At 40.4% G+C, this 13,889-nt stretch overlaps 1 protein-coding gene across 1 annotated transcript in view; it reads right to left on the bottom strand.

Moving 5' to 3' along the window:
• LOC141782330 (inactive dipeptidyl peptidase 10-like) overlaps positions 1-13,889 on the bottom strand; it is a 114,166-nt gene that overhangs the window by 31,004 nt on the left and 69,273 nt on the right. Inside the window, exons 2-5 of the mRNA XM_074658565.1 lie at positions 13,092-13,203; positions 12,687-12,782; positions 6,609-6,703; positions 6,215-6,289 (exon numbers count right to left, since the gene is read on the bottom strand). Coding sequence (XP_074514666.1) covers positions 6,215-6,289; positions 6,609-6,703; positions 12,687-12,782; positions 13,092-13,203 — 378 coding nt within the window. The remainder of the gene's footprint in view (positions 1-6,214; positions 6,290-6,608; positions 6,704-12,686; positions 12,783-13,091; positions 13,204-13,889) is intronic.

The following is a 13,889-nucleotide window of genomic DNA, read 5'->3' as shown; positions in this document are numbered from 1 at the left end:
TGACAAAATGTTCTAATAAAAGATTTGCATTACATTAGAGATTAAACAAATAAAAAATGTTCTGGGACATAATTCAATTGTGGATTTAGCAGCCTAATTTATTAGGAAGACAGTCAACCACAAGTCATAGGAAGGAGCAGGTGAGATGGATGTTGAGAATTTTTCATTTAGAAGCAGGGGAAACTCAGAGAAGAGAAAGAAAAATAAAGTGGATTCATCGAGTCACAGTGAGAGTGAACAGGAGACAGAAACCTACATGGTTGGAATGAAGATTCAGGATTTGATAGAAGGGGCTGGATGTGGAGCTTTGTCAGAAAAGCATACTGTGGCAAAATGGATTAATAAGGAAGTGGGAGAAGTTAACTGATTGCTATAAAACGATCCGGCTTGATAGTCGTCGAGTGCAAATCAAAGAGTCAGATGGAAAAAAGTTCTGAAAATCTGGATTTTGGGAGGGTGGGATGGATGTAAGCCTACCCAGTGGCATGTTTTCCGCTTAGCAAGAAAGCTCCAATCAAAGGTGCAGTGGATGGAGTCTCATGCAGAGTGGATGCACGCAGATTTAAAGAGTGTAAAGGGGTGACAGACAGCTTTAGAGTTGAATAGGTTTGACAGAGTAATTAGAAAAGTTTGAGACTAAATCTGTTATGCTTCACTTTGATTTCACCACGTGTCATACCCAGTAAGGCAGTACGTTCCCAAACCGCAAACTGAGGTTTGTCAGATTCGTCCAGAACAGCATCGCTTGCTACAAGCCCGATGCCGACATAACTGTTGATGAGCAGCTCTTCCTGACAACGGCAAGATGCAGCTTCATGCATTATATAGTAAGCATACCCGATAAATTTGGTATAAAGTTCTGTCTCCATGCTGACATTCATACCAAATATATGGTGAGCGGTGCGCCATACGAGACGCGGAGGCCATGTTAGCGAGTAGGAGACAGTGTGGTGTTGAAAATGGTTGAGCCTTATTTGGGGAAAGGGAGGAACATCACCACTGACAACTTTTTTACTTCCCTCAAACTGGCCAAGGCATTACAGGCCAAGAAAACTGGCCTAGTTGGCACGGAAAATAAGAGCAGACGGGAGCTCCCCATGTGCGCAAAGGAGCAAAGGGCGCTGTTAAGCACAGATGTGCTGAAAACTGACAATGCAACCCTAGCAGTCTATCAATGCAAAGCAAGGAAAAACATCTGCAATCTCAGCAATGTCCACACAGCTGTTGCCATCACAAGTGGCCAATAGGTTAACCACAGACATCACATACTACAACAGAACCAAGGTCGCCGTAGATGTGTTGGATCAAATGGTGAGGAAATACTCAGTGAAAGCACCCACACGTAGATGCCCAGTGGCTGTGTTTTGTAATAACCTTGACCTGGCTGCGATAAATGCTTCCATCCTGTTCAAGACATGCACCAATGAGAGGATGTCACGGAGGAACTTCATAATGTGACTCGCAAATGAGCTTCACTCCGACTACATGAGAGCAAAAGCCACACAACTGATGGTGCAAGAGCCGGCGGGACCCGGGCGGGAGCAACACTAGAGAGAGAGGAGAAGGCAGTGCCAAGTGTGGAGAAACTGCAAGAAAAAAAAGCCAAGGACACTTGTGGAAAATGTCACAAGGTAGTATGTGGGTGCACATGGAAGGTAGAGATAACTGTGAGTAGCCTAATTGATCCAGAAGTGTCAGTGAAATTGATGCGCGGTGTTTGCCCACAAAACAACCCAATGCCTTGTTCAAGTGAACCCACTTAGAGGAGAATAATTTAATCATTGTAGAGCTTTTCATTATAATTTTACAGCATATTTCTGCTCATTAAAACAAATATTGCTTTCTAAATCAGTTCTTTTCACAGAGTTTAGCATATTTTCATGTTCTTTTTCTGTGATGGTCAGTGTCACGGGGTTAGCCCGTGCCCTATAAAGTAAGATGCACACAGTCGCATGCACACACACTGCATTACCACTTCCATTGATTATTAAATCAAGCCGGCTTGGAGGTGTCTGTGTTGTGTTGTTACCATAGCATGATTTTACATCGGCATCATTACTCCAGTCTTCTTAATGTCGGGAGGCCCGCCGACAAACTATAAATATTTCCTAACATGGGTCATAGTGTCACAAGGCAAAAATGAGCATGGCTCACATACCCTCGCTCATTGCTTGACCCCTATAAGTACGGCCAAAGGTTTTGCCCTTTTGGAACTAATGAAATTAATGGGCATTAACTAATGGGCACCCTGGACTTCTAACCCCCAAAAGGCACAATTAGACCACACTGTCAACCATCATACCAAATTTGAAGTTCCGAAGCATACCCCTGGAGCCCCCTAGGTTTGGGCTGAGCCCCGAATGTTTACAACGTCTGGCTCCGTCCCTGTCAATAATGTAGCTATTGGATGTATTGCAATGACATTTTATACAGATATTTGTGGTCCCCAGAAGATTAATTATAAGCATGTTGATGAACCCTGCTGACTTTTCCTTTAGTGCAAACAGCAGGTTAATATTTGTGGTTTTGAGTGAAATGTCCCAGCAACATTTAGATCAACTGCCATGAAATTTAGTTCAGACATCAGTTCATGTTCCTCTCAGGATGATTTGTAATAACTTTGATGATCCCCTGACTTTTAAAGTAGCACACCATCAGGTCACAACTGCAATTTGTCTAATACATTGGTTTATGACCAAATACCCAAACTGATGACATTCCCATCAGCCTCAGCTGTATCTTTTCTTTAGTGCTCTTTAAGCATACTGATGTGAACGTTTGGCTTAAAGCTGTTGTGCTTAAGTACAGACTCACAGAGCTGCTAGCATGGCTGTAGACTATTGGTCTTGTTGAGTAGATGAGCCCATTTTCAGCAGCCAACTTCACTAAGTAAATTTTTATTGCAAGAACGTTCTCTCATGCTAAATATAGTGCTTTTCTTAATTTCAAGCTTAAGAGCTCACAAGAACTGAAGCTTTATAGTGTGATTGTAAGAGCCGTCTTCTCAACATTATACGGAATTAGAGGTAGAGTTACCTTTCATTTTAAATCCAAACCATGGGGAAGAAGCACTACTCTGAATAATTGTATAAGGGGCCATCCTGCTTGGTGATAGTAGAACGGTTTATTTTTTCAGTGAAATGGTTTAACTTTAAAACACACATAAGGTATGAGGCATAACATATTGAAAATTAGAGGTATGCGTATCATTGTGCAGAGTAACATGGCTTTATTATACTACCGCTTTATTATATTCAGTAGCTATTGCAGTAGCAATTTTACTAGTGTTGAATAAACATTTTACATTTTGAAATTGGAATTGGCTCCCATAAAAATGCTGCATATTTTCATTGCAGTCATTTCAATTATATCTGCCTGAGAAATATATAAAGAAGAAAACTATCCCACCAGTGTACCACAATCTGCTCACAACAATGGAAAAAGCTGAAATAGTGAAAATGCAAAGTGCTGTGGATCAGCAGCTGAGCACCAACCTATACAGAGCTGATCGTTCTGATAATCGTGCCTGAGCGCATTCCCTCAACACACACAAACAATCCTCCATCCCATCGTCAACACTCTGTAAACACCATGTTAAATGGGGAGGCAAACCTGGAACGGCTGGGCCACAAAGCTCAATGTTTGCTTTGTGGTATTGCCATTTTAGAGTAAGACGTGCTGGGACTGTTGGGGGATCGGATTGCTGATCCTCAACTAGGCCACCATTAAGGTGCATTTTTTTTTTCATTATTTGGCAACCAAAGAACTGCAATCGGACATATGCACTAATTTGCTTTTTTACATAAATAGCCGCCCCCCTCCATCACTGAGGGGCAACTTGCTATAGCTGGAATAGGTAAAAAATCATCAAAAACTACAATGATTTGTAGAGCATACATCAGACCGACAATACGTCATCCAGATGGTAACAGAGTAAAGAAAAGAAGTTGAAATATTTCTCCAAACTTCTACTTTAAACAAGCTGGTAATAGTAAATGCTAACCCCAAGAGTTACTGTGTGGTTGGTTGCACCAACAATAAATCCAAAAACGCTGATCTCCGATTTGTTGCCATATTGTGATTTGGTTTAAAAAACTTTTGACATTTGGAGATTTCTGCAAGAATTGCATTTTTTTGCAAATTAGATGGCAAGCGCTTCTGTTGTGTTAACTGCTAAGAATCCCCCTTATTGTCAATCTACCTAGGAAATCCATCCATCATCTGAATGCTCTAGGTCTGTAGTTTCTGGCTGTAAAGTTTCATGGGGCTGTTATTATCCTAGAGGTCACCACAGGTCATTTTATACAGTGAGGTCAAGTTTAAAAAAATAGTCTCACTACAATGAAATGGCTACTATGGGAACTAACATCCTCACACATGAATACAATTTAGCTAATTGGATCCACAAGAGTCTCAGCTTTACAGTCATACCCAATTTATGCAATTCCAAGACTGTTTAGGGACCCCAGTATGCAGAAATATTCAAACACATCATTTTTAGAATAGGCGGAAATAACACTTTTATACTGCATGCTAAAAACTGCATTTTTCTTTTGCCCCAAACTGCATGTGATTATCATAAAGTGGGCATGTCTCTAAAGGGGAGACTCGTGGCTACCAATAGAATCCATTTTCATTCACATATCTTGAGGTCAAAGGTCAAGGGACCTCTTTGAAAATGACCATGCCAGTTTTTCCTTGCCAAAATGTATCCCAAATTTGGAGCGTTAGTTAGCCTCTTTCCCGACAAGCTAGCATGACATGGTTCGTACCAATTCCTTATGTTTATAGTATCATATGATATCTGTACCTTGAGCTCAGCCTCTGAAAGCGGGTCTTGGAGGGTTAATTAGCAAGCTACAGCTGGTAAAATATTCCAGCAAGATGTCATATTTTCTGACAGCAAAATCTCTGTGTTGGCTAGAAACGATAAGCCTGCTTTTCTTCACATCTGTGTTAAATTCAAGACCCATTGTTTCAAAAGATGTTGAGTGTTAATTATTATCATTGTAAACTGCATAATTGCTGTGCTTGCAGTTTGACTGGCCTGGCAAACGCAACTTAGCAAAGGGTAAATTGACACATACTGTATACTGTGTAGCCTACACATATATGGTAGTAGGCCTATGTCCCAGACTTGGTTGCGAACAATAGGGGGCAGCAGAGTATGATGACTCTGCCAACGTACAGATTCTGAAAGTAAATCTGGGATGGCTAAATTAAGTGTCTGTTGTCTAGTGGGCACTTGGCTTTACCTGCTGGGAACCAAGAGTGCCAACCCCATCCAAGACACTCGGGTGCAGTGATGCAGTTATTTTCTCTCTGTTGCCAGTTTGTCTCATAAGCCAGCTGAACCTCACCCACAAGACTTGGCTGGCTTCAGGGGCTAGTTTAGGAATCTAATCTAGTGCTAGCAGCCTGGGAGTGCAGCTGTGTGTCACAGCAGGGAGGGTAAAAGTTTCTGCGAGAAAAAGCTGGAAGAAGCAACCAAAGCCTGACGTAGTTGCACAGTCGCTACGGTTAGCAAGTTAGCGTATAATGAGTTCATTGTTTCGACTGGTTTCGACCTCTTCTACCTGTACAAATGTAGACATTTTTTTTTTTTAAATGTGTTTGTTTTTGTTGGATTGTTTGGCTTGGTGTTTGTATTATGATTGCATGGAGCTCGCGTAAAATAAGTGAAAATAATGATATCCCTGCTGAATTTGAATGAAGAAAATCGATAAAGTATATCTTCTTCTTCTGAGAGATAAATTGCCGGCCAAACTGTCGTCACCAGGCTGAGTAACAGATGAGTTCAAAAGATTTACAAAAATAGTATATGTGTCTCATAATGACAGTTGTTGTGGATTGCTATATTTGTTAAAATGGAATCTGTTGTGTGAGAAGGATGAGGGACTGACGTCAGAAACACTTTCTGTTTAGGAAACCCTTCAGGCTAAGCCCTGGCCCATGGTAGACCTTGTGAACTATTCCTGTTTTATGCTCACAAATAACACAACAGTCTACATTTTCTCATATTTCTAAAGCTTGAACACTCGTGCTGGATCCATGTTGGCTTTAACTCACTGACTCTGAATAGATAGGTAAGACATCTGCATGTTAGTCACATTGACATTTTAGTTCATGCACTGTAAACGTCCAGTAGAAGCAGCCCCAAGCCAAGCACCAGTGTCAGTCAATATATTTAACCAGAATATTAAGAGGTTCTCACCTGCTTGACATCATATCCCAGAAGAACAAAGTTCAGATCTGGAGAAACTGCAAACTTTGAGGCCTTAAAAGTTGCCTGCAAGAAGAATAGGACATGGATGAGATCTTTTTTTTTTTTTTCAACAAACCAATTATTTTTCTATTCAACTTCAGTTCAAAGAGACATGATGCTCAGAAAGTAGAAAGCAAAACAATATGTAATTATTTTTCATACAATAAAAAATGTGACATAATTATCGTGCAAAATACTTCTAATTGATTTTTTGAAACCTAGTGTCATTTTGTTGATTTTTACTTTGTACAGCTTCATGAACCCCAGTGGAAATGAGGGAAATTATATAAATGCACTGGAACCATTTCTCAAGTTTTATAGAAAGACAGCAGAGAGCACTTACAAATGTTGTGTTTTTCAGCAGGAGCTCTGTCTCGTTGCTGTGAATGTTGAGTTTCATAATGTCTCCATCCCAGCTCCGAAAGATGATTTCCTCATCTAAGAGAGAAACATGCATGCTCAAAATACCGCAGTTAATCACATTTCATTTCTTTAATGTTTCTAAATGGTTTGAGTAATTCAATTTGCTAACGTGGTGACAGATCGGCCCTGAACCAAGAAACAATTGATTTGAGGTAGACAGAATTTGAAATGAACAATTCCATTATTATGTAATTATTGTTTTTGTTAGAAAAAACATGTCAAAGCTGATTTCAGATTCTAAAGTAAATAAGTAAAATGTCTTGTTTTTGGACGTCAGAGTTTATAAATGGGCTTGTCTTTGTTTCCTCTTAACAATTTGTATATATAATTCAGTTTGATGGACAACTGGGATTTTCTTCACAAGAGAGGTCACAGTAAAGCTGTCTCCTCACTTGATAAGCAGTCTTGCACACCTCCGTTAACTTTAAGCTGTGCACAATAGTGCATACGTTGCCATGGCAACCTCAGCCACATGGATTTGCTGTCGTGTGGTGCTCAAAGTTTGCATTATTTCCATGGCCACTTGATTAAATTTGCATGTAATTGAAAAGTCCCTACCTTTGCTAACGTCTGGACCTCCAGAGACGGAAGGTAAAATAAATAATGATGCATTTGAATTCAATAGCTGGTGTTTTGTGTCAATTTAACACATCACATGTATACTTAAAGCCCCCCTCCAGCCAGTTTTACTTCTTGTATTTTGGTTAACATTCTTACTCAGAGAATGGGGGCATGATCAGTAGTCAGACATAATTCATCACCATGGCAACCAGATTGCATTGTTTTTCTAGATGACTTTACTGTTCATTAAACCACAAATGAGACAAGAATTAGCGCAACACACAGACTCTCTCACTCGCTCTCTTCTTCACCGTCTCCTCCTGGCGAGGCGCCCGTCTGGCTACTGTTGCACCGAGGAGCTGCACCGTTACACACCGGCCACAGCGCACCGGAGGAGGGATAGACATGTTGCCGAGGTCCGCCTTTTGAAATACTGTTTAAATAACCACTATTGCTTTGTACATGTTGTGGAAGTCCCAGATATGTCTGCGAACCAACATGGCAAAGGCGATCCAGTGGCTCGCAGCTAATGGTGCTAACAGCACAAACAATGGCGAAAGAGCTGGGTGCTGCGCGTCCGAGACGATGCCGTTGGTCACGACGGCGTTATCAGCTTTAACCACCGAATGAGTGCAGCGCAGAGCAGTGGCCATGAGGTAGCCAGTGGGGCACGCTCACATGCACTAAAAGCATGCACGGCCGGCCTGGCTATGTCAAAAAAGCAAGAACAAGCTCGGTTTACACCACACACATAGGGAGAGACTTCATTCTCTGCTCAGGTAGACATTACTCCTGTATTAGCAAATTGAGAGCCGTTGAGAGGCAATATAATTGCTCCCAGATAAGGGTAAGAGTCTAAGCAGTTAAGATTAGGGTACTATCAGTTAAAAAAGTAGTAATTGTCTGTCTGTCACAGAATGCAAACTGCTGCTCAACCACTCCACCAACTTTTAAGGTTTCTGAGTCGCTACACAGAGGAGAACACTACTTTCTGCACTGACACAGAGTGTTTGCATGTAAATCATGCGCTGCAGAATCACTAACATGAACTTTATCCTTAGGGATATTGGGCAACATCGGTCCCTCCGTAAGAAAACAATAGCTCAAGTGGACCAAAAAGAACTTCTCTGTTAATCAAATCGATAGCCTACATCAGAGATACCTGGGAGGGGTTCAAAAGGTCCAAAATGACTCTGAAAACAACACTTAAGAAAATGATTAGAACGAAAGATGCCAGTGGTGCCCCCTGAGAAGAGTGAGAGACGAAAACAACAACAACAAAAACAAAGACTCATTTAGCGGGATCTGTTTCTGAGACAACTTGGCTCAATGAGATTACACTTCAACGTTCAACAGTGGAAACAATGACAGGAGTGCCTGCAATAACTCCAGTCTAATCCCAAACCAACAGTCCAGGGAGGCCTGAGTTTCATTAATGCATTGACAGGTCGGAATCATTTCAAGGTCCCCATCTCATGTAAATGTCAATGAATAAGCTCTGAGGGCTGTAGCCTAGCAAACACTCAAAACACTTTTGAGTATAATGACAAGAAAAGAAATATGAAAGACAGATGGATTGCTTGTGTTCAACAGACAAGGAAATCCTCAAAAGGGCTCTTGTCATTTAGAAACTATACCCACAGTGGAACAATCTGCATATTGTATATGCAGTGCATGTATCAAATCAATGGTTATATAAAACATTTTACAGCAAAAGTAATTGGGAGACGGGGCTACTGTCCTCCTCAGTTGACAACATAAAGCCTCCGAGGATAAAGGTGACATACAATCTCAGCTGTGATTAAAAGTGTCCCAGCTATTCAACGACTTGCCACTGTTTTGTAAGGCCATGAATTAAAGGAAATCCCCCGTTATGCCACTGTTGATACATTACACATCTCTAGCCCTTGAACTTAATATTGTGGTGTGATGAAAATAGTTTTATGTTGTGTTCACAACAAACGCAAAGCGAATTTTAGCCTTGCGTTACTCGAGCAAGTCTGACTAGAGGATCATTTGTGTTTATTTGCGTCACTTGCCCTAAACCCATGTAATGTAGATAACAACGTTTCATCAACCATGGCCGAAATAACCTCTATTGCTGCTTTGTACATGTTGTGGAAGTCCCAAATATGTCACAAAACCAAACTATTGCCTCTCAACATGGCGAGGGGCGATCTGGCGGCTCGCAGCTAACGGTGCTGACAGCACAAACAATTGCGAAAGAGCTGATAGGGCTACCGGTGTTTACCTGAGGGGGAACCGGAGGATGGGTATATTGAAACAACCACATGTTTAAAACTGCGACCGTAATCCAGTAGAAAATACGATTATCTTCGAAGCGTAATAGAGAGCGCAGTTTTGTTTACTGTGGAGACATGCGAGAAACAAAGTCATGATGAATTCAAGGTAACACGGGGTGAGTATTTGATAACAAATGGTTATTTTGTGCCTGAAGTATTCCTTTAATGCACGAGCCTAAAGAAGAATTGTGCATAATAATAAGAAATATGATACTTAAGTCTGGTTGAGTGTGTACTCTGTCAGGTTTACTTAGGTTTATGCAATTCACAAGGGTTAATACATTGAGTTTTCTGGTCTGATCATTTAACAGCTAAATATTGGACTTACATTCATCAGTTGGACACAAACCTGAATACTAATGTTGCACCATATCTACTGGATGTGTAAACAGGTGAATGTTTGCTAACATGATGTAAGCAATAACATCTAAATAATGTGAACAATTCTCCGATGTGTTTACAGGTTGTTCTGCTGCCCCCAAGTGGTCAAAAATCAACTAATTCCACAGTCAAATTGCTTCAACTTTATAACATACTGAGGCCTCAAGGCAGCTGTGATTATTGATGGGATAATTTTCTACTGCTTATCAAATACTAAATAATTTACAAGATGAAAATAAATTAATTAATGTTCACTGTAAAGAAAACCATTCACACACCAATTACAATGATGACAGAATCCCAGCAATCTTCGTTTCATCAAGGTAGTGGATGTATTGTCTGTTGTGCTGATGCTGTTGATGTATCTTCTGTGGTGATGCAGTTGAAGATGTTTGAAGAGAAACTCCGCCGACACTGTCTTAGTTGTATAACAAATTTATTACAATAAGTTCAGTATCGTAAACAAGTAACATGTTACTTGGAGAGCCTCCAGCCGAATAATGAGAGAACTCTCCTGAGCGTGTACAGAGAGCTCCTTAAATATCGAGCTTGTTTAAACACTTAGTTTCCACATATGGTTTTAGGAGAGGGACAAATAAGAATAGAAACACCTCTTTTAGAAGCCACCATGTCTCTTCAACTCTGACCCAGGACCCCCAGGATCCTGCTGACCTAGCATTTGGCATATATTTACCTTGACCAGCTCTAAATCAGGAAGGCCCAAACAACAACTAACATTCCAATATACTCTCCTAATACAAACCCATACATGTAAATATGCTGCATCTAACAGCAGACACCTCACTGTCATTGAGAGTTTTAATTGCCATTCATTCCTTCAAGAACAACTTGATCAAAGGAGATGTATGTTTTGATGTTACCAACCTTTGTGGGAGAGCTATCATGGAAAAACAATAAAGAAAGCTTTTGTAAGGTTACTCAAGGACTCGTGTTCCAGTACATGTGACACGCGTGAGAGCATTTGAGATGAGAACATTTGCAAGGTTGTCACCGCATTGCGCAGACCTGACCAGACCTGTCCACGCAGCCTCAATGTACTGCGAATGCAAGTACCCGTCCTCCAAGCAGACAGATATGAAAAATATTGAATCATGTTACTATTCTAACTCAAAGTACCCCGAAATAACTTACAAAAGGCCCCCAAAGCAATTTAAAAAATATGCAACTCAACTGTATACTACTTACTGTGTACTTCTACTTCTGAAGGAGATGTTACTGGTTACGTTGCAGAATATAACAATTAAAATATAATGTATTATTATTCAATAAACTCTCCAGAATCATATTAGAACTGAAAGCACAGACATTAAGCACATTTAAGTACATTATGCTGATAACCTCTCTTTCACTCTTCACTTGAAGTAAAGTTCACTTGATGCACGTTTACTGTGTGGTACTAATACAATTACTATTAATAGTTAATAGTTATACTTCAGAAAAAAAAAATGTTTTGAGTAGGCCTCCTTCTTTTACCACTGCCAATACCAACATTCCTAGGGTGAAAAGTAAAGCAAGACAACTTTTGCCCTTGGGGCCCCCAAATCACAAAATCCACCCTTGAAAAACACACTCAAGTCGTGGCTACTCGCGGTCAGAAACATTGGTGAAGTAGCCTACATTTAGTGGAAGCAATTTCCAAATATTAGTAGCTTGCTTTGACATAACCACTGCCATTATAATGTAGAGCATGGATTTAATTAGCGGAGGTATTTTGGTGGCGGTAACTTTAGTACAACAGTAAAAAAGTTTGTATCAGTCTGTCACAAGGGAAATACCGTCTTACTTGCGGTGGAAAAACACACACAGGTTGCAGCTAACTCACAGTCAAACCAGTCAAATACAGTAGGTTCAATTTTGCTTCCAGTTGGCTTTCTGCTAATTCCGCTCGTGTTGACTCCGGGGAGGTGAAGAAGAGTTTGGTTGTAAAGTGAACGGCAGTCAATGAGCCACGGTGTTCGGTACGAGTGCTTGGCTCCCGGGAGGCTCCCGGTATTGCGGCTTGCAGTGTTGTAGGGGGCTAATGCCTGTTCGGAGCACAGAGCCGCGGTCTGCCTGCTGTGGACAACATGCTTGTGACAATCTGCAAAGCCCTGAAACCCCTCCCCCGCGGCTGCACAGAGCACTGTGTGCTTGTTTATTCAAAGTTTATTAATATTGTGTCGTGTGTCCAAAGTGCACCAAATTTGACACGTCCTTGGGTCCTCAGCAACACACCCACCAAGTGTTTACAAACTCCGACCAAACGGTCTAACTAGGCAGCGCTGATCAAATATGAATATCTATAAAATATGATACTCTGTTACTATAATGCCTATTTCTCGCCTGAAAACAGAGCCATGAGGAGGTGAAGTCTAGTTTTCTCTCAGAGCACTTGAATTGCAATATGCTGAAAGGTTATTATGGAATTTGTTGGCTGATGATGACAAAAATATTCAGCCTACTGCCACTTTAAGTCGAAAGGACGTGCGGTTCTCGAGATATGCAGATAACACACACAGGGACAGACAGACAGACAGAGATTCCTTGCTTTATAATTAGATGACCACAGTCTTTGCCATACCTCAACAATACCACAGTTGTCGTGTATATATTGTTAAAATAAATTTTAAAAAAAATGCTGTAAATTAATGTAATCAGGATTTTGCAGAATATACCACATGTGACAACTTTTCATATAACTTCAGAACTGTTTGCAGTGTTGGTATCTTTTTGCAGCTTTGTGACATACTTACCACTGATCCACTTTGCATCAGGATCATGTATTTGGAAGTTTCTGTGAAAGAGGTCATCCAGTGTCAACTGTGAACCAAAGGGTTTACCACCATCATCTGCAGAAGAAAAAAAAAATAATATACTGTTTTAATTTAATATTAAATTTTAAGATGCAGCTACAGAGGTTTGATTAAAATCAGAGGACCATACATATTTAATCACATTTTCATACAAACACACACAGAATGAAAATGCACAAGTGAGGAACAGGTAAAGGATAAGGTCATAATACATAAAGATGTAGCTCTACTGTTTCATAAATGACTGGGAAAAACACGTTGAAGGACTGCTTAAATACAATTTTCCATTATTTTTTCATAAATGCTGTGTCTTTGATGATCTAATGGATCTGTGGGGAGACTCACCTTTTGACAGCAGAACAATGGACATACCAATGAGAGAGAGCACCGCCATAATAACCAGCAGGGAGATGCCAATGCCCTTCCAGTTTCTATCTGGTCCAATGGGTCCTATGTCCTACACAGCAAGAGACACAAATCATGTCAATAATAATGAATCATGTAAATAATACCAAAATAGTAACACAAAGGAAAGAAATTCCACCAGTACAGCAACCTGCTGAAGTGTCCTTGGACAAGACACAGTACGCCATTGGTGCATTGGTTGAGTGAGCATGGGCATAAATCTGAGGGACACAGAGGGCACAACTTCACCCTTTGGGCATCAATAAAGTGCATAAGACTAAAAGCACCCACTGTGCTCTGTGAGCATGTGGAGTTTAAGTTGCTAGCTAAAGCAAAACTGTTTGTCCTTGGCCTCCCTAAACTCACAGTTAACTGCCAGAAACAAAGGGAAAAACTATGGGAAAATTGGTTTACATATTTAAAGTATGTGAAGTAAAAGTATCATCATATTTAAGTCTACCTATATACATTAAGACCAAAAAAAAAAATGGTACTTCAGTTTGTGAGAAACCAGAGCTGGTTATTGTTTGACGGTATCACACTGTACAAACTGAGCAGCAGCTGAAGAATCTAAAAAACAAGTTGAACATCTGCACAGTTCCTCCCACAATCCTCTTCATAAAACCTGAATTCTGTTTACTTCAAACTTAGTTCTTTAATTGTAATCCACCACTTTCAAAACAAAACGATTCAATGCCGGTGGTTTAAACACTTGAGGGTCTTTTTTCTTCTCCTATC

Source organism: Sebastes fasciatus, chromosome 14 (assembly GCF_043250625.1).
Source record: "Sebastes fasciatus isolate fSebFas1 chromosome 14, fSebFas1.pri, whole genome shotgun sequence".
Lineage (NCBI taxonomy): Eukaryota > Metazoa > Chordata > Actinopteri > Perciformes > Sebastidae > Sebastes > Sebastes fasciatus.
The sequence above is the reverse complement of the archived record's forward strand: the minus strand, read 5'-3'. Positions and strand labels throughout refer to the sequence as shown.